This window comes from Protopterus annectens, chromosome 7.part0, assembly GCF_019279795.1.
Source record: "Protopterus annectens isolate FY-2018-M chromosome 7.part0, PAN1.0, whole genome shotgun sequence".
In the NCBI taxonomy this organism is placed as follows: domain Eukaryota; kingdom Metazoa; phylum Chordata; order Ceratodontiformes; family Protopteridae; genus Protopterus; species Protopterus annectens.
Window position 1 is genome coordinate 1024833829 of NC_056739.1, and position 24620 is coordinate 1024858448.

At 41.6% G+C, this 24620-nt stretch overlaps 1 protein-coding gene across 1 annotated transcript in view; it reads right to left on the reverse strand.

The window, feature by feature from the left end:
* Positions 1 to 24620, reverse strand: part of DMXL2 (Dmx like 2) — a 1902820-nt gene that overhangs the window by 656381 nt on the left and 1221819 nt on the right. The window contains exon 29 of the mRNA XM_044076363.1: positions 23100 to 24199. Coding sequence (XP_043932298.1) covers positions 23100 to 24199 — 1100 coding nt within the window. The remainder of the gene's footprint in view (positions 1 to 23099; positions 24200 to 24620) is intronic.

The following is a 24620-nucleotide window of genomic DNA, read 5'->3' on the forward strand; positions in this document are numbered from 1 at the left end:
TGCACCCTAAGTATAGGGAATGGAATTTTATTGTATTCCCTATAATGTATACTCAGGGTATGCTTTTGTCATCTACTTCTGAAGGAAATCATTTAGCTATAGATAATGATCTAAAGTACTGGTATCAGTTGATATCTGATAATAAAGTTAAATCTAGATTTCTTAAAACAAGAATTTGATCTAAGAGAAACTTGCTGGTTAGAGGTTCAGACCTTTAGACAACATCTCATTAATAAAATAGATCTAATGTCTATAACAGTTAAAGAATCTATTCCAACACTGATTGATTACTTGATATTAAATTTACAACATAAAGTTTCTGATAAAGGTAAACTTTCATACATACATAAAATTATCAGACAAGAAACTTTTTACAGTGTAGAATCATACTGGAATTATTTCACTTCTATTAATGGCGACCCACCAAATCAACAAGATAAACAATATATATTGGAATCTGCTTATAGAACTACGTCTTCCATTGTCTGGAGACTTTATACATGGACATTTTTACATAGATCTTTTTATACACCTTTGATGATGAATAAAATAAATAATAAAGATAATTTATGTAAAAGATGTAATGTAGAAATTAATGCTGACTGGGCTCATATGTTTTATGACTGTATAAAATTGAAAGAATACTGGAAGTCAATTAATGAATTTTTGCAGGCTCTTTTACAGATAATTTCATTATTTCTAAATCTCTTATATTATTCAACACACCTGTACCTCAAAGTGTTAAAAGGTTAAGCTTCCCTTGTTATGGTCTATTCTAGCAGTGGCTAGGAAAATAATAACTAGAAATTGGATTTCAGATACACCTCCTTCGTTCAATGAATTTAAAAATGTTATGAATATAGTGTGCCATATGGAAATAAACACAATTAGGACAAGAACAAATAGAAAAACATCTTATTATATTGTATGGGATAATTTACAAAATTTGTTAAAAAAATTTTAATTTCAATAGCATGGTATTTTAGTTTAATTAATTGATCTGATTGTAGTGGATGTCTTTGTAAATACTTTAGTTGTTTTGTTGAATATTATAATAATACCTATTTTTAATTACTTGTATAAAATTGTTATGATATTTCTCTTATATGTTAAAACAATAAACCTGTTTTGAAAAAAAAGAACATTCAGAATTTGTCAACATTTTCCATTTTAGCAGTGACATTAAGTATTGCTGATATTTAAGCATATGAAACTGACAATTTAAAGCCCTTACAGCCAAGGTAGCAGAAGTGTAAACATTTGCCCCCCATCTGTCCAGTGCCCTAGAATCCCTATCAGAGGGGACAGGTTTTTTTTGCAATGGAAGCCTTGACCCCTTTGGGACTCTGAGATATAGTTTCTGGGTCAGCAGCAGGGTTTTTATATAGAAATTTATGAGTCTGGAACCCTGTAGTATCTGTCTGGCTTAACAGGTGCAGGGGGTAAAAAGTCAGGAGACAGGCCGGACTCTGAAAATACATCATCTACAATGTCTAGAACAGGTGGAATAGCAAGAGATCTGTGCTGAGGTAGTAAAAGAAAGTCTCTGAGCCTTTTCTTAGTTTCGGAGTAATCTTGCTCTCCCAGTGAAAATGCTCCCTCATGGTATGCAGGGTTTCCCCAAAAGAATAATCCTCAGGAGGAGAGGCTGAAGGAATAGATTCTTCAGCATCAGAATCCTCATAGGGAGGAAGAGAGTATCCCTGTTCAGAAGAGGAGTCAGAGGAAATGAAAACCTGATCAGAAGAGTCATATTCTGTCTCTTGCCTAGGCCTCTTATCAGGAGGGGGATGGGAACCCCTGATCAAAGTAATTAGGTATTCGGCCATTTTAAGCATCTGTTTCTTAGGCATGGAAGTCTGTCCAGGAGAATGCTGTACTTGTTTCTTTGTCTTTAGAGCTGTTTTAGTCTTTGCCTTTGAAGCTGAGGTTGGCTTGACATGTAACTGTGTAGGTCTGAAAACACCCTCAGAAGCCGATGCCTGCGCAGTGGCTCCAGACCCATCTGAGGGAATAGTTTCCGAGTGTCCAATACCTTGAGTATCCAGAGGCCTAGTTGGCTCCACATGGGAGTCAGAAGTGGCCTGTGGCTCTGAGGTAGCGGGCATCAGGGGCTGCGAAAGCACCTCACTGAGAACCGGCGACTGGCCTAGCGGAGGCCTCGTCATCGGTTTTGGACCTCGGATGTCTGTCCTTTTCCTTGCGCTTTTCATAATCTCTGGTCATCGGCTGTTCCAATGGCATTATATAATTAAATCTTCGACCAAAGTAATGAAAGGCAAAATCGTACCAATGCTTAATAGCGCATTGGTTAAATCTAGCACAAAACCGACAGCTAGCAATGTCGTGGTCAGGGCCTAGGCAAGGAATACAGTAAGAATGAAAATCCTTATGAGGTATTTGCTTCCCACAAGAAATACAATTGTTAACTTTTTCTGACATCGGTCTGGAGCAAGAAAAAAGTTTCCCCAACGGGGTACTTAGCTTTAATGAAGACTTTGGATCTGAAATTAGATTTTGAAAAGCTCAGGAGTCGGCCGACCGGCACTTGCGAACTGCTTTTGCTTTGGGCACCATGCGGCAAGAAAGACTGAAGAAAATGGCGTCGGCTGCATCTTTTATACCCCTGGTGCACTGACGTCAGGGAAGAGGCAACAGCAACCGATGCCAGACCAGGACTTTGGAATTCAGGCCGACTGCAGGTAGCCTGCCAGCAGGATAAGCCAAGTGTAATGACTGCAACAGTGAAACACGATGAACATCTGTGAAATGAGAGGAATTGGGCGAAAGGCATAAAGCAGACTGGGAGGCCAATTGTGGAGAAGACCATCTGTGGGCGACTCCTCCTGAGTGGGATTAAGGAAAAGTAACTTCTGTGCTTATTGTTTACAGGTGAAGCAAAGAGAAAGCAGCAATGTTGGCCCCAGTGGTGAAAAATGTTGTTTGCCACTGCTGGATTGACAGACCACTCCTGCTCAATTTGAACACTATCACTTTGGAGCTCTCCAGAATGTGCATTGCTGTGAGAAAGCGGTTGGAAGAAATTGTCTACTGCCAAACTTTGAGTGCTTCTCGACACAATGGGTAAGAATTGGTTCCCCCTTGTTTCTTTATGTACGAGACTACTGTCATGTTGTGCGTCTTAATCACTACTGTCCCTAGAGGGAGGACATCCTGGAATGCTTGCAACGCTAATAGCACTGCCCTTATCTCTAGTACATTGATGTGCAAGTCGGCCTCCAACTGGGACCACATGCCTTGGACTGTCCTTCCCAGATAATGCCCCCCCCCCACCATGTCTGGGAAGCATTCATGGTCACTATGGCTTGGGGCTGGGGAAGAATGAATTAATACCCAAACAGAATGTGATTTGAGTGTAGCCACTACATCAGGTTATGTTTGCAGCGATTGGTAATGAGAACTGGCTGTGACATTGGTTGGTGTATGAGAGACCACTGGGACGCTAATAGCCTTTGCAACATCTGCGTGTAGTAGCTCAACAAGGGAACTAGGGTGGTTGCTGATGGCATGGAACCTATGTTTGAAGAACTAACTTTGCTGGAACTTTGTTGTTGTGTTGTAATTGATCAACCTGGGTATACGCTGTAGCCTTTTTAGAGGGAGAGATGCAATTCCCGAGACAGTATCTAAGCGAATTCCAGTGAAGTCCAGATGTTGAATGGGTTGAAATTTGGTCTTTTTGAAATTTACAGTTATTCCTAGCGATGAACAGAGATGTATGGTGTAATCTCTTGCCCATTCTATCTGACGCCTGTTGGTAGAGCAGAGGAGCCAGTCGTTGAGATATGGAAATACTCAAAAACCTTGCAGTCGTAGATGAGCTGCTACCACTACCATGCATTTGGTAAACACCCTGGTGGCTGTGGTGAGTCCAACGTGCATTGCTCTGAATTGGAAATGACTGGCTACCAGCTGGAAGTGCAAAAACCTCCTGGAGCTCTCTCTAATTTTTATGTGGTAATAAGCATCTTGGAGGTCTACAGAGCACATCCACTCATCTTTTTCCAAGAATGGAAGTATTGACTGAACCGTGACCATCCAGAATTTGGTTTGTTGAACTGCCTTGTTGAATTGGCTGAGATACAAGATGAGTCTCCAGTCCCCTGTTTTCTTGGGCACTAAAAAGAATCTCAAGTAAAATCCGGATCCTTTCTGGTCTGGTGGGACTTTCTGGATGACTCTTTTGTTTAGCAGTCTTTGAATTTCTAGAACTGCTGCTTCCCTGAGACTGGGTGGCACATCTGCAAGTTTTTTCTAGGAATTGGGAGGTTGTGATAGGGGAATTTTGTAACCTCTGGATATAATGCCCTGCACCCATTTGTCTGTTGTTAATATTTGCCAGGCAGATTGGTGCAGAAAAAACATCCCCCGACTTGTCACCAGAGGCGGACAATTGGGCACTCATTCAGGGGTGCTAGTAGGAAGCTCCAGAGAAGGTTTCTCTGGATCCCTGATTTTGCATTGCAGTTCTGCCTCTAGGTCAGCATCTTTCATTGCTTCCTCTCTCCCCTCGGATAAGTCTTTGCCTCCTGAATCCTGGAAAGGCCCTTTGCATTTTCTAAACCACAGTCTTCAACTTCTCTGGTTCCTGGAGGAGTGGAGAAATGTATGCCAATGGCAGAAAGGGTCTTACCATCCTTTTTATATCTGGCTAGGGTATCCTTTACCTTGGGACCAAAAAGGGACAATCTGTCAAATGGTGCATTGACAAATGACACTTTAAATGGCTCAATAAAGTCACACAAGCACATCCAGGAATGCTTTCTCATGGCTATGCCTGAACCCACTAGCCAATCGTCCCTTCAGCTGCATGGGCAATGAGTCTCATGGATGAGTTAGAAATTGCTTCTAGGGTTGCAAGCTGAGAAGTAACTTTATCTTTTACCCCTCCAGCTACTTCTCCTTCAAGGGTATCTGAGGCCTCCTTCATCAGATCCCTCTGTAGTCTTGTAAAGTGCACCATATAATTCAAGGACCTTAGAGTGAAGGTCATCGAAGCATAAACGTGCTTCTTGAGTCTATCAAAAGTCCTAGATTCCTTGTTAGGAGGATGGATAGTAGGACTTTCTTCAGCAAGTTCCTTTTGGTGGCTGCTGCTACCACCATGGCATCAACGGGAATACCTTTGGCCCAATGTGGTTCCTTGGGAATACCTTTGGCCCAATGTGGTTCTTCTTTAGGGGCTGACAATACTCAATCAGGTCTTTTAGGGATTGGTTCTATGGCATCGGGCATCTTACACGCCCGCTGAGCAATCTATTGTAATGAGATTATCAGTGGGCGGAGAGATCCAAGAAGTAGAGAGTTAAGCATGAAAAGCCTCTAGGTATACTGATTCCTTGGAGGAAGGTCAGGAGGAGGACCAGCCACCCCTCTGTTTCAGGATTTCTAGGATGTCCCCAAAGGAAACTTCATCATGGGGTGACCTAGGGAAACCTTCCACTTCATCGAAATTAGTATCTTCAGTGAAAGACTTTTACAGGGAGTCTAAGTGCTTCCTCTTGAACTTTCTTTTCGCAGGGATTTCCTCGGGGGGGGGGTGTGATCCGGGGAAGTATTCGAAGAAGAGACTACCAAGGTAGGTGTTACCTGAGACTTTTGTGCCCTCTGTTCTGGGGATGAGATTAATGGTAGCTCAAGTTGAGGGAATACCGAAATCTGTCCATGATGGCATGGACTGTGAGTCTCCAATTGACAATGCCCTCTCCATAATCCGGAAGGCTCCCCCCCCTCATAGAGGGGTGGGAGCCTGGAACCTAAATAGACTCCTTTGGAACCGGGGTCACACCCTGCACAGAGGTGACACCCTCCTGAACAGAATCCTGGGTCGACGCTACAAAGGCTAAGGCACCGAGAGACATAGATGGTAAGGGGCTAAAAAGGTACCATGCATCTCGGACCTGACCAGTGAGTCTCGATCCTGGAAGGTCTCCAGTGCCAAAAGTTGGAGGAGGTGGGTATGGGGGAGTGATAGAATGAATGGTTAAGATGCCAGTGTGGCTCAGAACTGAGGACAATCCCCTCAGAACCACTACCTGATCCAACAGTCTCATGTTGTCTGTCTCTGAGACACTCTTAGTAGATCAAACAGATGCAGTGGAAGGAGATTTAGAGGGGTCTCACTTTTCCAAAAAGACTGTCTTTAAACAGGTCCACAGATTGGGACTAGGACATTACTGGGAGTAGAGGCAGCCCCCAATTGCTTCAGTACTGATGTATCAGTAGGTACCGAAGAAGAAGCTGTTGGCTCCAAAGGCAATTTAGTAGTAGTAGTAGTAGTAGTCAATGCAGTTGCAGTCAAATTTTCTGGTGCTGATGAACTCTTCGGTACTGAGGAAGGTTTAGCTATTTTCCATGACGGTTCCGAAGACTTTGGAACTGAGGAAGGCCTTTTCTTTGAAGAAGATGATGATGATGAAGTACTAGCTTCAGTTCTGTACTTAGAAATGGCCTCCTCAAATCCAGTCTTAAGCAGCCCTTTCAAAATTGGCTTATTTTTTCTTTCAGTAAAAGTACGGGTTGAAAACCCATGACAAATCGCACAGTTTTCCTGTAAGTGTATTTTCCTCAAGCAGTACAAACACAGGGTATGCCCGTCTGAGTTGGGCATTTTGCCCTCACATTTTTTACACCTTAGAGGGCTTAGAAGGAGAAAGTTTTTCTTGCTGTTCCACCATGATTGCTGGAAAGTAGTCACACTATGGAACAGGGTGAAGAAATACAGCTAAGGAAAGATATATATATATATATATATATATATATATATATATATATATATATATATATATTTTGAAAATTAGTAGGAGAGAAAAAATACCAACAATGGTATGAAAGAATACCTTCAAAGGTACAAAGAATTATAAAGAGTTATAAAGGGAAACATTATGGAAGAAGGAAATGTAAAAATTAGAAAATACTCACAAGAAACACTAAGCCAAGGCTCAAGAGAATGAATGAATGTGTCTGGTCCATACCTCTCAACCTGGAAACATCAGAAATCTGGACAAGGGCCATGAAAAATAGGTACAAATCTGTACGCTGATTAACATCTCATTTGCATACATAATTATGTAACCCCACCCACTCCAATGGAATTGTGGGATACCAACTTTCAAACACAAACTGAAGAACAGACAACCAAAATATGACACCAGACCAGAGTCCCCCTGCAGCCATTCCAATGTCTCATTATCTGGCTATTTCGCCCCATTTACCATAAACACTAATGTGTGCAACTGCATACTGCTTTACTTCTATAATAAAGATTTGGATTTTATTTTTACATTTTGAGGCACATCATCAATGCAGTAACACTAACAGACATCTGATAAATAAAGCAATACTGTTTCACAATGAAAATAGACTTGGTATTAAAACTTTTCTGCTCTTGAAAATCACATTCATTGAAACAGTACTGAAACCACTTGGTATTAAAACTTCTCTGCTCTTGAAAATCACATTCATTGAAACAGTATTGAAACCTGCACCACATCCAAAGAAAATACATCTGGCCAATAAGGGATAAAGATTACCTTTGGGCCGTTTTAAAATCATTGGCCCCTTGCACACATACATGTTCTTTCATTTGATACACCTTCCTGACTTTATTAAGTTATATTCCTTGTATAATACAGCACACTTGTTAGAGCACATTTTAAATGTATTGTCTGAAAGAACATTTTTTCCAGTAGGCCATACTGTAGGCAATGAAACAAAATGCATGAACCAATAATGACAAAACTGCCCAATTCAGAACATTTCCATCATAAAAAGTCTACTTCCACACACACAATATAAATAGAATGACAGTAGAGTAAGCCATAGGCATCTTGCACAGCTTCTCACACTTTCAATTTCAGGGTTTTTTTTCGGGGGGGGGGGGGGGGGGGGGGCAAAAGTTCAAAAACCAGGGACACATTTTAAAAAACAGGGACACATTTTAAACACTGCTTGTATAACTCTGGAAAGTTGCTAGAATAAAACGTGTTACCCCCATGCATGTTACTGGCAAGTGTTGACTTGAACCCAGAACACTATACACACACACTACAGTTAGTGCAACATACCACTATGCTAAATCAGCAGTTTAAACAATAGGAAGACTGAAACTGAATGGCTATCATTTATTGAATTCAGTTCTCACTTCTCACCATAGCTCTCACACACACACTTTGTTTCATTTATTGAATTCAGTTCTCACTTCTCACCATAGCTCTCACACACACACTTTGTTCAAATGAATGGCAGCTCCTAATACAGCAGCTTAAGAATAATGGCAGCAATCCTCGCATTTAAATTAAACAGTAGAAAACAAATGGCAGCTGGTTCCTGTTCACACTTCACACACAAACACACACACACTTTGTTCAAATGAATGGCAGCTCCCTACAGCAGCTTAAGAATAATGGCAGCAGTCCTCGGCCCTCGCATTTAAAATAAACAGGAAACGAATGGCAGCTAGTTCCTGTTCCTCCTTACCTAATACCAGTCCTGAATGGCAGAGCTTTCTTGGGCAGGCAACAGCTTAAATCATACAGTAAGAGCAGCAGCATATTTTCTCAGATAGTCCCAGGCGCCCAGCACGAACGGCAGACTGCAGCTTTCTTTCTTGGGCAATACAAGTGATAAAGTCCCAGTCCAAACGAATGGCAGGCAGGCGGCAGCTAAGCGTTGTTTGAACAGGATTGGCGATTTGGCGGCAAGCTTTTCAAATGCAGCAACTGCTTGCAGCCAGCCGGAAATGATGACGCGAGCTCAAGGAGCTCAGTTCCGACTGGCTGTTAGTGCTGATGGAGCTGACATCATCGCTGACGTGATGATGTCAGCTCCGTCAGCGTGGAAATAAAAAAAAATAAAAAAATAAGGCAAAGAAATCGGAAATGAAGGGGTGCCAATCGGGAATCGTGGCACCCCTTCATTTGGACCCCAAAACTCGGTAAAAAACGAGTAATTCGGGACAGTTGGGGGTTCTGGTCTGGTCTGTGAAATGGCAAACGAGATCCGAGGTAATTTCTGAGAGCAACATTATGGGTAGAGCCTGGCTCGAGAGTTTGGAGAGTCTGAGCTAAAGTAAACGTCCGTCTCGGTTCCAAGGCTCAGAAAGTACAGTTTTGTACCTACCATAAATGTAGATGTTCGAGGATCCACATTGCTGCAGTCCTAACTATTGGGTAGTCCGCTGTCCAGTCGGCCCGAATACCAAAGTATATGGCTGACGTCGGTCAGGGCGCATTAGACTGACGTCAGTACGTCAGGGTACTAATGCGCATGACCGACGTCATATCCTCAGTCTTTTCTTGCCCCAGATGTCAGAAGACCCTAAAAAGACAAGGCCCAATATACCTGCACCAAAAATATGTACAATATATACAAAATTATCAGCATATAACCTCACCTACACAACCACCCCTAAACACAGAGGGAAGGAGGGAGGGTGGACTGCAGCAATGTGGATCCTCGAACATCTACATTTATGGTAGGTACAAAACTGTACTATGTTCTTCATTCCACATTGCTGCAGTCCTAACTATTGGGTAGAATCCCAAAGCAGAGGTAAGGGAGGCTGGCAAATCATAAAGAAGCAGGAGCTGACAACATGCCTTGCAAAATAGCTGTGGCAAAACCAGCCCTAGACTTAGAGTAGAGAGGAAGGTGATAATGCTTAGAGAAAGTATGCACTGAACTCCAAGTAGCTGCCTCCAAAATATCCTTAGTTGCCACCCCCCTTAGAAATGCTGTTGAAGTGGCAGTAGCCCTAGTGGAATGAGGCCTAATCCCAGCTGGAAACTCCTTGCCATGATGGGAATAACAAAATGCAATGCAAAACCCAATCCACCTAGAAATAGTTTGTTTTGACACAGGCTTGCCCTGCGAACCCAAAGCAAAAGAAACAAACAACTGCTGAGACTGCCTAAAATCCTTAGTCCTGCTTAAATAATAACGCAATTGCCTGTGTACATCTAAAGTGTGCAAAATCTTTTCCCCTTTATTTTGGGGGTCTGCATAAAAGTAGGCAAATGAATAGTTTGGTTTAAAGCCACACTAGAAACCACCTTAGGCATAAAGGAAGGATTAGTACGTAATGATACCCTATCCTTATGGAAAATCAAAAAGGGCTCTACTGCCATAAGGGCCTGCAACTCAGACACCCTTCTTGCAGAAGTAATAGCCAACAGAAAAGCAGTCTTCCATGACAAGTATTTCAATTCAGCAGTAGCCGCAGGCTCAAAAGGTTGTAGAGTAAGTTTTTCCAACACAAAATTGAGATCCCAAGCAGGAGTAGGAGCTCTACGTGGGGTCTTATATTCTTTGCCCCTCTAAGAAACTGCTTGAACAAAGGATGCGAAAACAATGGTGGGTCACAATCATAGTGAGCTGAAATTGCTGCAGCATGAATCTTAATGGAAGAGAAGGACAAACTTTTGTCCAATAACTCAGTAAGATATTGAAGAGCCACACTCAAATTAGGCTCAGAAACCTCCAAATTCTTTGCTGTACTCCAAAATAAAAATCTCTTCCATTTTTCTGCGTACACTTTCCTTGTACTAGGTCTTCTAGCTTCCATAATCACATTTAAAACTTGTTGAGGAAGTTGAGACCTGCTGTGTTTCAACACAGAATATGCCAGGCTGTTAGATGAAGAGAGTGAAGCTTGACATTGAGCAGATGACCGTCCTTCTGAGATAACAGATGTGGAATCAAAGGTAAAGGCCATGGAGGCTTCCTTACCAGACTCCTTAGTAGTGGGTACCAGTGTTGCCGAGGCCAATCTGGAGCTATTAAAATCATCCTTGGCTTGTCTTGTCTGACCTTTAAGAGCACCTTTGGAAGAAGAGGCAGAGGTGGAAAGGCATACACATGAAGATTTTTCCAACTGAAAGAAAGAGCATCCACTTTCCAAGCTGTGTGATGAAACCCCTTTGTGCAAAACTTTGGCAGCTGGTGGTTTAGTGGAGAAGCGAACAGATCTATGTCTGGAGTTCCCCATGACACTGTCAATTTCTGAAATACATGAAGATCCAGTTTCCACTCGTGGGGATCCATGATTTGTCTGCTTAACACATCTGCTAAGGAGTTCTGTGCTCCGGCAGAAACCTTGCCTGAAGAGTTAGTTGCAAGCTGAGCGCAGTCTCCCATAAAATCATTGCTTGCCTGCATAGAGGATAAGAATGTGTTCCCCCTTGTTTGTTGATGTACCACATGACAGTTGTGTTGTCTGTTAGAATCAACACCTGCCCTGGAAGAAGTAACTCCTTGAAAGCCATTAATGCAAACTGGACTGCTAACATCTCCTTCATGTTGATATGTAGATGCTGTAGTCTGGCAGGCCACTTGTCTTGTATCCACTTTCCATTTAGATGAGCTCCCCAAGCAATGTCCGAGGCATCTGTCGTAAAAATCTGACTCGCCTCTGGCCGGGTCACAGAGAGTCCCTTGTTTAGGTGACATTCCTGAGCCCACCACAAAAATTCTTTTTGAAGGCAAGGTATTATTTGAATGACAGTGTCCGAATCCTGGCAGTGCTGTGTCCATACATTTTTGAGATACCATTGCAGCTTCCTCATATGCAGTTTGGCATTGGGAAGCACCAGAATACAAGATGCCATGAACCCTAATGCTTGAAGGACTGTCCTTGCAGTCAGCACGGACTGATGAGATAGTTGATGGAAGTAAAGGGATAGACTCTTTTGTTTGTCCGGGGTTAAAAGGCCATCTGGGCTGCTGTATTCAGTCTCACACCCAGAAAGCACATGTCTTGAGAGGGTACTAGACTGGACTTTATTTCGTTCACAGAATACCCTAGGCATCTTAGCACTGCTATAACATATTCCAGATGCTGTAGAAGGTCTTCCGTTTCTTGAGCCAGAATCAGGCAGTCGTCCAAGTAAGGATAGATTTGAATTCCTTTTAGCCTGAAGTAAGCTATCACTGGAGCCAGAACCTTTGTGAATACTCTGGGCAGTAGATAAGCCAAAGGGCAATGCAGAGAACTGATAATGAGAATTTCCAGCTCGAAACGCAGATACTTCCTGCAACTTAGTCTTATAGGCACATGAAGGTAAGCTTCCTTGAGATCTAAAGTTACCATCCAGTGATCTTTGCCCAGCAGAGGTAAAAGCTGTTGTAACGTCAACATCTTGAACTTGGGAATGTCCAGATAAGTGTTGAGGATAGATAAATCCAAAATTGGTCTCCACGTGTTCCCCTTCTTTGGTACTAGGAACAGGCGAGAATAAAATCCTAGGCCCCTTTCTGATACAGGGACTGGCTGAATGGCCCCTATTTGGAGTAACAGAGAAATTTGCTTGTGAGCCTCTTTCCTTTGTGGAGGAGGAACGTCTGGCATGCCTTTGAAAGGGGCAATGTATGGAAATAAAACCTGTAACCGTGGTGAATGATATCCAACACCCATCTGTCTTGAGTAATTAAATCCCAATTTTCTTTGAAAAGAGACAGTCTTCCTCCCAAAGGAGCTGCCAGACGAGAATCTACTGGCAGCTGAAAAGGCAGGTCATTGGGTCTGTTTACGAAAGGACTGACCCCTGCCCTCACCAGAAGTCTGAGCAGGTGAACTTCCTGTTCTAGGCCTAAAAGAACCTTGAGCTCTGCCCCTACCACGTCTAGACCTACCCCTAGACTGGGAATCATAAGCAGGATATGTCCATCCCTTAGTAGGCCAATTTCTACTAAACTTGGTGGCTGCACCTGCAAAAATCTTTAACAGTTTGCATAGACTTAGCTTTGTCCTCCATTTTCTTTAAAACTGCTTCCACAGGCGAACCAAACAACACATCAGACTGTAAAGGAGCATCCAAAATCCTTGTCTTAACATGCTCAGCTAAATTCTGATCCCTCAACCAGGCATGCCTGCGCAGAACAGAACTAGTGGCAGCCACCCTCGAGGAGGCCTGTACAGCATCAAAACCACATTGCAAAGAATGCTTACCCACTTGTTCAGACACATGAACTAAATCCAGCAACTCTTTACACTCAATACCTTCCGCCAAAGCATCCACCTTAGATTTCAATTGTGAAAGGAGATAATTTTGATATTTTAGCATGTGAAACTGACAATTCAACGCCCTCATGGCTAAAGTGGAAGAAGTATACACTTTCTTTCCCCATCTATCCAAAGCCCTTGCCTCTTTATCAGTGGGAACAGGGTTTTTAACAACAGAGGCCTTAACACCTTTAGGTCCCTGAGAAACAGTTTCCGGGTCTGCCCTAGGACTCTTAAAAAGATACTTATGAGCTTCAGGCACCCTATAGTACCTATCAGGTTTAACAGGAGAAGGAGGCAAAGAATCAGGGTTCAGGGAAGCCTCTGCAAAAACATCTTCCACCACATTCAACACAGGAGGTATAGCTAAGGGCCTATGCTGGGGTAAAACAAGAATTCCCTAAGCCTTTTCCTGGAATCAGAGTAATCTTGGCCTTCCCATTTAAAGTGCTCCCTCATGGAATGCAGAGTCTCTGAAAATGAGAAATCCTCAGGAGGAGAAGCTGTAGGAGTGGAATCATCCACATCAGAATCAGAATAAGGAGGATACTCCTGCAAGTCTTCCGCAGAAGACTCAGAAGCCTCTGAACACTGTTCAAAACTCTCAAACTCAGGTTCCACCCTAGGCCTCTTATCAGGAGGGGGCATAGAACCTCTAATCATAGTAATCAAATCTTCTGCCATTTTAAGCATATGTTTCTTAGGCACAGAACCTGAAGTGCTAGGAGAAGCCCCCACTGAAGCTAAACTTGGCCTACCTCTCAAAGAAGTTTTGGAAACAGAAGGAGAGGCTCTAACTACCTTGGGAAGAGAGGGAAGAACAGTTACCTGAGAAGCCCCTCAGCCTGGCCTACCTCCTGAGAAGGCACATCCTGTAACAGTAAAGTCTCTGCCTGAGACTCCAAAGAAACTCCTGGCAAAACCTCTGGCTCCACTGAGCCTTCTAAAGAACCGACGTCCGGGACTGCCGGTTCATCAACCCTAGGCTTCGCTGTTTTGTCCTTGCGCTTTTTGGACGAAGCGGGCGCCGGAGCATCCGACGGCATTTTATAATTGCAACGCTTCCCAAACACTAACCTGGCACAGTCTAACCTTCTCTTAATAGTGCGTTTGTTAAATCTAGCACAAGAGCGGCATCCAACAACGCCGTGCTCAGGCCCTAAACAAGGTATACACAAGGTATGGTAATCCCTATGAGGTATCTGTTTCCCACAAGAAATACAGTTATTCACTTTTTCTGACATCCGGTTAAATACTGAGGCAAGAAAAACCAAAATGTTCCCAACGGGTACTTAGCCAACTTTGATTCGGTCTGAAACTCCGACTTCAGAAAATTTCAGAACGCCAACCTGCACTCGCAAAACTGCTTCTGCATCGGACCATGCGGCAAAAAAGACTGAGGATATGACGTCGGTCATGCGCATTAGTACCCTGACGTACTGACGTCAGTCTAATGCGCCCTGACCGACGTCAGCCATATACTTTGGTATTCGGGCCGACTGGACAGCGGACTACCCAATAGTTAGGACTGCAGCAATGTGGAATGAAGAACATCCAAATCCACTGTCAACTTTTGGAGTTGGTAGAGTGTTGAAAGGCTGGTGCCAGGGTGGTAGCATCAAAATTAACCAGGAGAGCTTCTTGGGCTGGAAGGACAGCTACCAGTTTGGGAGGTCCAGCCATACAAGATCTACAGTCCTTTTCTGGAAAGGCTAAAACCTCATAAGTTTACCATTGGAAATATTCCCCCATCAGGAAGGGGCTATCCCCAAATGACAAGGCCTATATATGTGAGTCAGAGGCCAGGCTATCTTCTCAGCTGTGTCAAAGAACAAGAGAGAGAACATCCAAAATGCATGATCCAGATACACCTCCTCCACTACACAAGAAACAAGTCAGTTTCACATTGGAGAGGCTTCTTGTTTTAGCTTTGTTAGGACTGCTGACCAAGAGGGTTGGCTAGACACAAGCTGCAGGCTTTTAAGAAATGAAAGAAACCCTAAGTTCCTCCCTATCCCTATTTAAGTACAACCTGGATGAATGGATGGGTAATCGGAAATTCATCCCTGGTCTGGCACCTATGTCTTTGATGGACACAGGTAGTCAGCAAATTACCCAATATATATGAATCCAATTTTTTTCTGTCACATTTGGGCTGTATGGCTAGGTTTATAAGGGCCCCTGTGGTCATTAGCCTTATGCACTTATGAACCTATGAAGCCCGCTTTACCCATTCTTTTGAGACAAGCTGGGTGGTTTTGGGAGGTAGCAGCTTAAGTTTGGCAGGGGCCTTGGCCTCTGAAGTTTCTGCCTTAGAGTTGCAAATAACTGCTGGGGATTTCTGAACAAGGATTCAGATTTCTTCTGAGCACACTTACCTTCATCAGTAATAGCTAAGGGGACACCATCCTTCCCTTGCTTAATGGTATAGTGCCATTCATGGCCAAGGTCTGTCTGTTGTTGGCCACCTGTTTCCTAGTTGCATCTAACATGCAGTAGGACATGCTGAGGGACAGTGATCTTATGGATTCTGAGTTAATATCACCAGAAATCATAGCTATTTTGCAGATGTCAGAGCTGGAAACTGTCTGACAGCCTCCAATGAGCTGACATCCTTGGACATAGTTTCCTCAGCAAATGGTCTGATTCAGGAGTCTCACTGGACTTCTCCTTTAGGCTGCCCTTCTCTTGTTTTTTTCCCTGCTTGGAGCAATGCCCTAGCCAGCAACCTGCTGTAACGTGACAGACAAGGTGTTTTTATCAAAAATGTCCATGAGTTCCCTTCTGCATCAGCTAAGCCTAAAGGGTGTCATGACCCATCTTAAGTGCCTTACATCGACATTTCTTACAAATCTGACATTCACTAGCATTATGATCTTGACCTAAACAGTACATGCAATTATCATTTAAGTCTCTGTGTGATATCTGGCATTTTCAAGTACATCTATTGATTTTCTAAGGAACAGAATACCCTCCATGTTCCTGTTAGCTGTTCCCTACCCTGGCATCCACAAACCAGCAGAAGTTTCAGCAAGTCAGCCAGGTTAGCTGGTTCAACTGGAGTAAATGTTAGCTTCTCTAACACAAAATTAAGATCTCAAAGAGGCACCGGTTTACTTGGTGGCCTCTTAAGCAAAACCCCTTTCAAGAACATTTTGGCAGGACACTGCCTTGAAAGAGGAGGATCTACAGGCAGACATGCTTAACCAGCTGATAAATGAGCCTTGATAGAGGAATAAGAAAGGATATAGAACAGTAACTCACACAACTACTGTAAAACCAGAGAACAACTAGCCCTGAATGGGTGTTGGTTATGTTGTTGGCACCAACTAGAAAATATTTTCCATTTGCTAATATAGGATTTTCTAGTAGCAGGCTTCTTGCCTCCATTAATAGCTGCTGCATTTCCTCAGTACACAAGTGCCTAAAAGGAATTAAGCTCTTATCATCCAGCCAGTCAATTAAAAATGATTGATGTTGGAGTATATCAAACCACTCCTATTCTTGTGTGAGTAGATCCAGTCTGTGAAGAAGCTTGTGGTAATTGCCCCTGACCATTTCCAAAAGAAGGGAGAATCACATCTGCCTAGGCCAGAAGGGTGTTACCATAAAAATCTTGGGGGATTCCTTCTGAATCATTAGACGTACCCTGGATAATAGTGGAAAGGGTGGAACAGCATACAGGAACATTCCTGTCCAAAGAAAAGAAAAGTCATCTGCCTTCCAGACCTTCTTGCATAGAGTCCGGGAACAGAATCTTGCCAGCTGTCTGTTTAAAAAGGTGGCAGAAAGGTCTTACTTGAGGAACTCTCCACAGATGGATCAAATGTTGGTACACCACCTCATCTAGATTCCATTTGTGAGGGTCTGCCCTTGTTTCGCTCAGCTTGTCTGCCACACAGTTTTGCTCTGATGGAATGTAGGATGCCTGCAGAATGAGATTGTGCTGTGAAGCTATATCCTAAGCTAACAAGGCTAGTCTGCAAAGGGGGTACAACCTGGTTCCCCCTTGCTTGCTGATGTACCACATGACTGTGGTATTGTCTAAATCCATTTTGAAGAGGTCCTGGATGGACCTGGATGGTTAGGAGAATTGAGTGCCCTGGTCAGAACAAGCATCTCCTAGATATTTATGTGCTTGTGTCTGTTCTTGGTGTCCCACAACCCTGCACTTTTACCCTCCTGAAACTGCACTCCAAACAAAGTCTACAGTGTCTGTGATGACTGACTGCTTTGGAGCAGTGAGAAAGAAGGGGAGATCTGGATTTAAGGATATCTGCTGTCTCCATCAAACAATTTCTCTTCTGACAAACCACAGGACTGTGACTTGAAAAAAAGAAAGGGTTCTGATGCAGTGACCAAAGAGATTTCAGATACCATTGTATCTGTCTCACATAGTATCTTGCCAGGGTATCATGAAAATCCTAGATGCCATGAGATCCAAAATCCTTTGGTATTCCCTCACAATGATGAAATTCAGATTTTTTTTAGGCAAAAGGTCTTAACTCTAATAAAGTTGTTACTTATTTCATTATTTTGTGGAATTCTTGAGAGATGGGTCATGTGGCTTGTGGCACTGGTGCATTTCATTTTGGCCTTAGTTTCTTTGCACTGGAGGCTCCTTTGCGTTTGTGAAGAATTAAAAGATAAGTAATGACTACAAAAGTACAGTACAGGACTAGAATACACATTCAGTAGAATTGTAAAAATAGGACAGACTACACAATCTGAAGAAACCCCTTCTATTCTAATCATAATTGTGCTGTTCTTAACCTACTGCTTCTAACCACATTTTTTGGAGATTTGGGTACTGTGGCCGTGGATTTTGGTGATTCTTGGTCTTGTGTTCACATTTTTTGACATTCAGAGTTTATTTTTTCCATGGCTGAAGGAACCAATTCTACCAACTTTATGGAGACCCCAGCGATACTGAGAGAAGATACTGACAACGCTCCGGTGACCCGCGCCGAATTTACACAGGTTTTGAACCTGTTAACTGAACTTACTAAACAACTGAAAGAAAAAATGCTGAACAGAGTTTTGGGTCGCCTGGCAACCAGTTGCAGTTTTCTGATAAGCGCAATAGGGTCACTTCCTCTTCACCAACTGCTATGAATGGCAGGGTGGATGACGTCAGTTCCGGTAACCATTTGCGAGACAAATCACAACGTGGTACGTCTTCCACTAAAAATGTTGCTAGTGGTAAACAGAGAAGAGACGACAATACAAGGGACACAAACAAGGATTTTAACTTTGGAGCATGGACTGAAAAGCAGTTCCATTTTCAGCAAGGTACTGTAGACTCCAATTTTAACAGAAACATTGAGAATAACTTTAACTTGTTTAGAGACAAGTTACATGCGCTTAAAAACAACCAGTTGGAGATAGACTACTTAAATGAATGCATACAGGTTAACAGGGTTCCCAAAGGTCTTCGTTTATTTAAATTTCCTAACTGTGTGCACCCAGGGACTGAATTGTATGACAAGTTATGTGACATTTTTAACAACGCGGGTAGAGAAATATTGAAACTAATGACTGTGGAGTACCAATCCAAGGCTGAACTCTTATTGAAGGAGCTGACCGCTCTTAACCAAAATGTTACTAATGATGTGAATTTTGGAAGTGTTAAAAGAAGCTATGACAATGTTTTTTATGAGGTTGACCAACACTGTTTAAAAGTTTTAAATAGGAAAATTAAGAAACTTGACAGGGATATGCACGAATACCAGCAAGGCTTAGCCTACCCTATTTACAGAAATGGTGGTTGGAGAAACAACTATGACACTGTGTTTGTGGAAGGGGATAACATGGTGGAATGTAACAATAAGGGTGTTAGGGTTGACAATGAACCACCCAGGAGGAGTGAAAGAATTGCTAAGAGGGGCAGGAAACAGTCATACCAGGATTTTCAGCACCCTCCCAACAGGGGAGTGAGGGGGATGGGACATCAGAAACAAGGTTGGAATCGTATACAGAAATAGAACCACTTGTTAATGTTTTATCATTAACAATAGATGAGGCCCCTACCAAGAAAATTATTTTCAGAAAAGATAATTTTACAATTTACAACTTCACTGACTGCTTGCTCACAGATGAGCATTTTACTTTATTTTCAAAAGGTTGTACCTTTGTCCCATCTAGTCCCTTTGACACCACTAACACATTGATAGATTTTAAATTGTTCATTAGGCAGCTAAACCTTTCAATATTTTTTAAGGGTCAACCTAATATCCATTCAGATCTCACCAGAACTAGCACCTTTAACCCCCCCACACACCGATCTCTTAAGATATTTGAGGAAATGGTAGAGAGAGAAATTAGAACAGCTGGTAAAAACAAGAAAAACAAGTGCCCATTGAACCTCAGTAACGAAGAATTCCAGTTGATTGAGAATTTAAAGCAGAAAAAATGCCGGGTTATGAAACCTGACAAAGCAGGGGGTGTGGTGCTAATGTACCAGCTAGATTACGATTTCATCCTACAGGTGTTGCAGGATGTTGAACAATATGAACTGGTGTCCCTTAATGAAATTAATTTAGCTTATGCCTAAATGAGTTATTAATTATACGACCACCTCTTGCAAGGCACTATTAATGAGCAGCTATACAACTATTTTCATGTTATGAAGCCAAGGGTACCAATAATATTTGGTATTCTGAAAACACATAAAGGCCTAGCCCCTCTAAGATTTAGGCCCATTGTTTCTGGGGCAGGCAGTATTACGGAGCCCTTAGCAAAATTTATAGATTACATAGCCAAAAGAGTCTTAACACCAATTACACATATTTGCAAAGACTCCTGGCATTTCTTAAAAGTTATTAACCGACAGATGTTTAGTCCAGAGCTATACATGGTAACCATCGATATTATAGACCTATTTCCAAGTATCCCTCACATAGTAGGACTTGAATGGTTTAGGCAAACCCTTACGCTTGATGGCACGTTGGCTAGCAACGTCATCAATTTAGTGGTGGACTTAATGGACACAGATTTGACAAACAATTTTATTTACTTTAATGGAGAGTTTTTTCGCCAAAAGAAAGGCGTGGCGATGGGAGCATGCTGTGCTTCGCTATACGCCAATTGTGTACTCTACCATTGGGAGCAGGAATTTGTGTTCAATACACCATGGAAAAAGTTCATTACACATTATACCAGATATTTAGACGATATTTGCCTACTATGGAATGGTTCTATTTATGACCTGAATGGATTTTTGGAACACATCAACGGATGTACTGATTTTCTTAGATTCACTCACAACATTGATCAAGATGTTCTACATTATTTGGATGTAACATTAATTAAGGACTACGCAAACAGCTGTTTTCATTCCAAACTTTTTAGGAAGACTACCTTTTCTAACGCGTACCTTCATTTTTGTAGCGGGCACCCTTTTTACCAGAAAAAAGGGATAGTTAAGGGCCAAATGATTAGAGCCTTGAGAATGTGTAGCACTTTTGAATATTTTTTGGAGGAAGCCAACACACTCTGTGGCTTATTTATAGAAAAAGGATACCCAGTCAACTTGATTGATGGATTGGCCCAGGAAGTTACTGATAATAGGGAATCTAGGTATTACCCTTTATTAGGTACCGGGACAGCCAGTACGGAGTTGGTGATAGACAACAACACCTCCAAATTTAAAAATAGTTTTGCATATACATATTCTTCAGACTCTCAGGTAATAGAACAGGTCATCTTAAAGTATTGGCCCATTATTTCAGTGAATAAAGATATAAAACATCTCATCCCTTCAGTGCCAGGTTTCGTTAGAAAAAGAGGAACGAATTTGAAAGAATTTTTTGAGAAAAATAAGGCTGTTAAGAATAAGTCCACTAGAATGAAGAAGGGTACCCATAGATGTGGTTCATGTAACCAATGTGCCTTCATGTTGAATAAAGATGTTATTTCTATCCCTTCCAGAAATTTTAGATATAAGTTTAAACAATACTTTAATTGTGCCACCAAAGGAGTGGTATACCTGGGAATCTGCCTACATTGTCACAGTTTTTATGTAGGCAAGACAGAAAGGCTTTTTAGAAAAAGAGTCTATGAACATCAATATGATATTAGTAAGGGTAGTGACCAATGCCTTTTTTAAGCATTCACAATTATGTGAAAATATGCAAATTAAGGTTACAATTCTAGAACAAGTGACACCCGACCCACGGGGAGGGAACTGGGAAGCTAGGTTGGAGTATCGGGAACTGTTTTGGCAGCTTAGACTGGACGCAATTAGACCACCGGGCATGAATGACGCCTTGAATATAAACAGTGTGCTCAAATTAAGAAGGGCACGATTACAATAGGGGTTCTTGTAGACTGCTTAAATTTCCCCATTAAACATACTGGTATTGGATGTACTTGCAGTTCAGCCGAATGCCTTAGTTTGGTTACCATGTGCTGTATTGGTAATGAAGATGTTACATTTATTTACTTTCATGGTTTAGTTTAACATTTATTACGGTCATGTTTATTAATTTCATTACCATTTATTTTATTATTTTTTATGTGTTTTTACATGTGTTGTAATATATTATATATTTTCATTTTTGGCATTACTGGATTTAAAGTTGAGTTTGACTTTTGGATTGGAACATATATTTAATATTTAAGGAAAGTTTATACACACTGTATTTTAAGAAACTGATTAGGGATGATTCACATGGGGGGGTATGTCATGTGATGTTGCATTTAGTATTTAACATGGCTGACTACACAAAAGATTTTTTAACCTTGAAGAAGCTCGGTAATAACCGAGCGAAAGCGCTTGGTTTATTGTTTGCTGCTGTTTGGTGTGATTCAGATTACGTATCAATAAATGTGCTGTTCTTAACCTACTGCTTCTAACCACATTTTTTGGAGATTTGGGTACTGTGGCCGTGGATTTTGGTGATTCTTGGTCTTGTGTTCACATTTTTTGACTAATCATTCAACTACCTGAGAATGACTTATAACCAAACGTATTTAGGTGTGCATAAAATCAACAGAATTGCAGTGAAAGACTTAAGGTATGCTGATCAGATGTGGATTACGAATGCAGCAGAAAGATGGGAATGAAAGGGATGCCTCAGGCTTAGGCATTCTAAACAATTCTCAGTCTGAAGTTGTGATATTCTCCCATCCTACCCAGCACATTAATACTCATTACTTATCTTTCATATCTAACAATTGTTTCAATCTCTCTCTCTCTCACTGTCCTTATCTCTCTCATTTCATTACAAAATCATTCTGACTCTGTGGTCTTTGGTGCTCTTTCAGGTTAATCTGTTGCTTAATCAGCCCACTCAGGTGCTGCCACTAATCTGAGTATACTTGCCTTGGGTATAATAGAATCAGAATTACAAAGAAACACTCATTTCTATTGAAGCCCAATAGAAACATTAACAATTTTCATGACCCTATCATGTGTCTACCAGTCCTTTATAATTTCAAAATATATGTTGATTTATTTGTTACAGCCCACCAGATGCAGCTATGATCCTGAATGTGCCTGGTTGCTTAATTTCATGCTCTTTCTAATGAGGATAAGATCACAGTAGAAGACTGGACTTGATGGCTCAAGGATCTTAAAACTGGAATCCCTACCATCTAAAGCTGACTTTTTTACTGGTTGGTACATCTGTTAGCAAAACCAGTCTCAGAACAATACCACTTTAACTAATATTTAACTGTTGGGAGGAAGAGGAGGAGGTGATAACGGGCATGAAAATTCACAGATTTGGAGGTGTTGCATCCCTGCAATCCAAGAACACTACACACTTATCCCTGTTTGAATGCTACAGCAGTACTTATGAGTCATACCCATTAATTATGCTCCTGTAACCCAGATATGAACAGCAACATCCATGGTACTTCACACCAGGCCTATCACCACCAATTTACCAGAAGACAGTTCATGAAACCAACATATAAAAAACAAAAACATCAAGTCTAGTTCTGGTCTTTCTTATTGTAGCTGAAAATAAAGATGGAATGATCCAGTCCACATCTGACATATGTAAGTCCCCACAAAATTAACTCTTCCCTGCTGCCATTTTACTGCAAAATGATTACAAGCAAAATTTCTTACCTGCTGAGACTCCTGCAACAAAAATTTTAGCTCCATTCTCACTGAAGCAAGGCCACCACCTTGAGCTCCATGTAAGCTACAGTAGCTCAGAAAAACTCTGAGAAGAGCCTGGTTCTTCTGCAACCACCATTTTCGTTTTTCTGCATGTTCCTGCTTAGCCTGCAACCTCCGACGCTCAATCTGATGGCGCTCATAGGAACCAGGATCCAGTTTTTCCATGTCCTCTTCTTGATCAAAACTATCCAAGTCCTCTTCTTTGGTGAACTCCACAGCATAGGTCTTGCTTTCTGCTTTGTGGTTGCAGATTTGATGCAAACTAGCAATTTCTTTTTCAAGCCAGTTATATAACTGAAATCGAAGTTTTCCACCATCTACTTCATAACCTGTAGCTAATGTTCTGAGTTCAGTCATTAATATCTTCAGGCAAGCTCTGAATTTTAGCTGTTCGGCAATTACATCAACATCGTACTCTGAAGAAGACACCACTCCCTGTGATGCAGGGGTTATGAGTGACTGAGAACCAGTTTCCTTCTGTACCTTACCTTTTTCCTCAGATATGGCTTCCTTCATAGTTAACCCAACATCATCTTCTTCCTCGTCTGTCAAACCTCCTGCATCATCTTCCCAATCAAGTTTTAAAGGTTCATCATTTAAAGTCACTGACACCTGACTCCAGTCTACACTAAAGTTGCTTGTTAAGCCAAAATCATTTGCAGAGGCAATATTCTGTGACCAGTCAAGACCATTATATTCCAAACCATTTTCCACTCTCTGAGGTGGAGAGATGTGGTTTATAACACTAGAATCTTTAGTATACATGCTCTGTTCAGAGGGCATTTTAGACTTGGTGACCTTTGGAATTTTAGAAAGTACTTCAAGAGCTAATACAGGGCATCCGACCTTAAAGTGAGCATTGGCAGTAGTAAAAAACAGCTTTCTTTCAATGAGATTTATTTCATCTATAAAGCTGCTCTCCGTTTTAAGCCCTGAGATGGTTGATGTGCCATCCGCTGACGTTAACTGTCTTCGGATCAATGGGTGGGTGCGGAGGAAATTATAGAAACTGAACACTACAGGATTGCATGACCTAAAAATAATATCTGGAAGAAACAAAAATTACACAATAAAGCATTAATAATGTATACATTGCAGTCTAAATATAGTTTACAGACATTCAAAGATTGTACACAATGTCCAAAGAATATGTACTTGATGTAACCTTGAAGTATAATGAGAAATAAATTCACATATACCAAGCCATATTACTGGAACTTCAAACCATCATCATCAATAGTAGGCTAAAGCTATCTAAATAACAAGGAATGTCTTACAACAAACTATGGGGGTCCATATTATTTCTTTTACAGTTTAGGTTGTCGAATGCTCAATGGTCGACACCTAAGCAATGAAGTTTCAAAATCGCGAACGGCCATATAAGCAATTCTTTCCTCGGTAAAGAATTTGCTTGGCCATTATCGGGGATTTTTCCTTTCCCAAACGTAGAGCGATCTTGGAATTGGT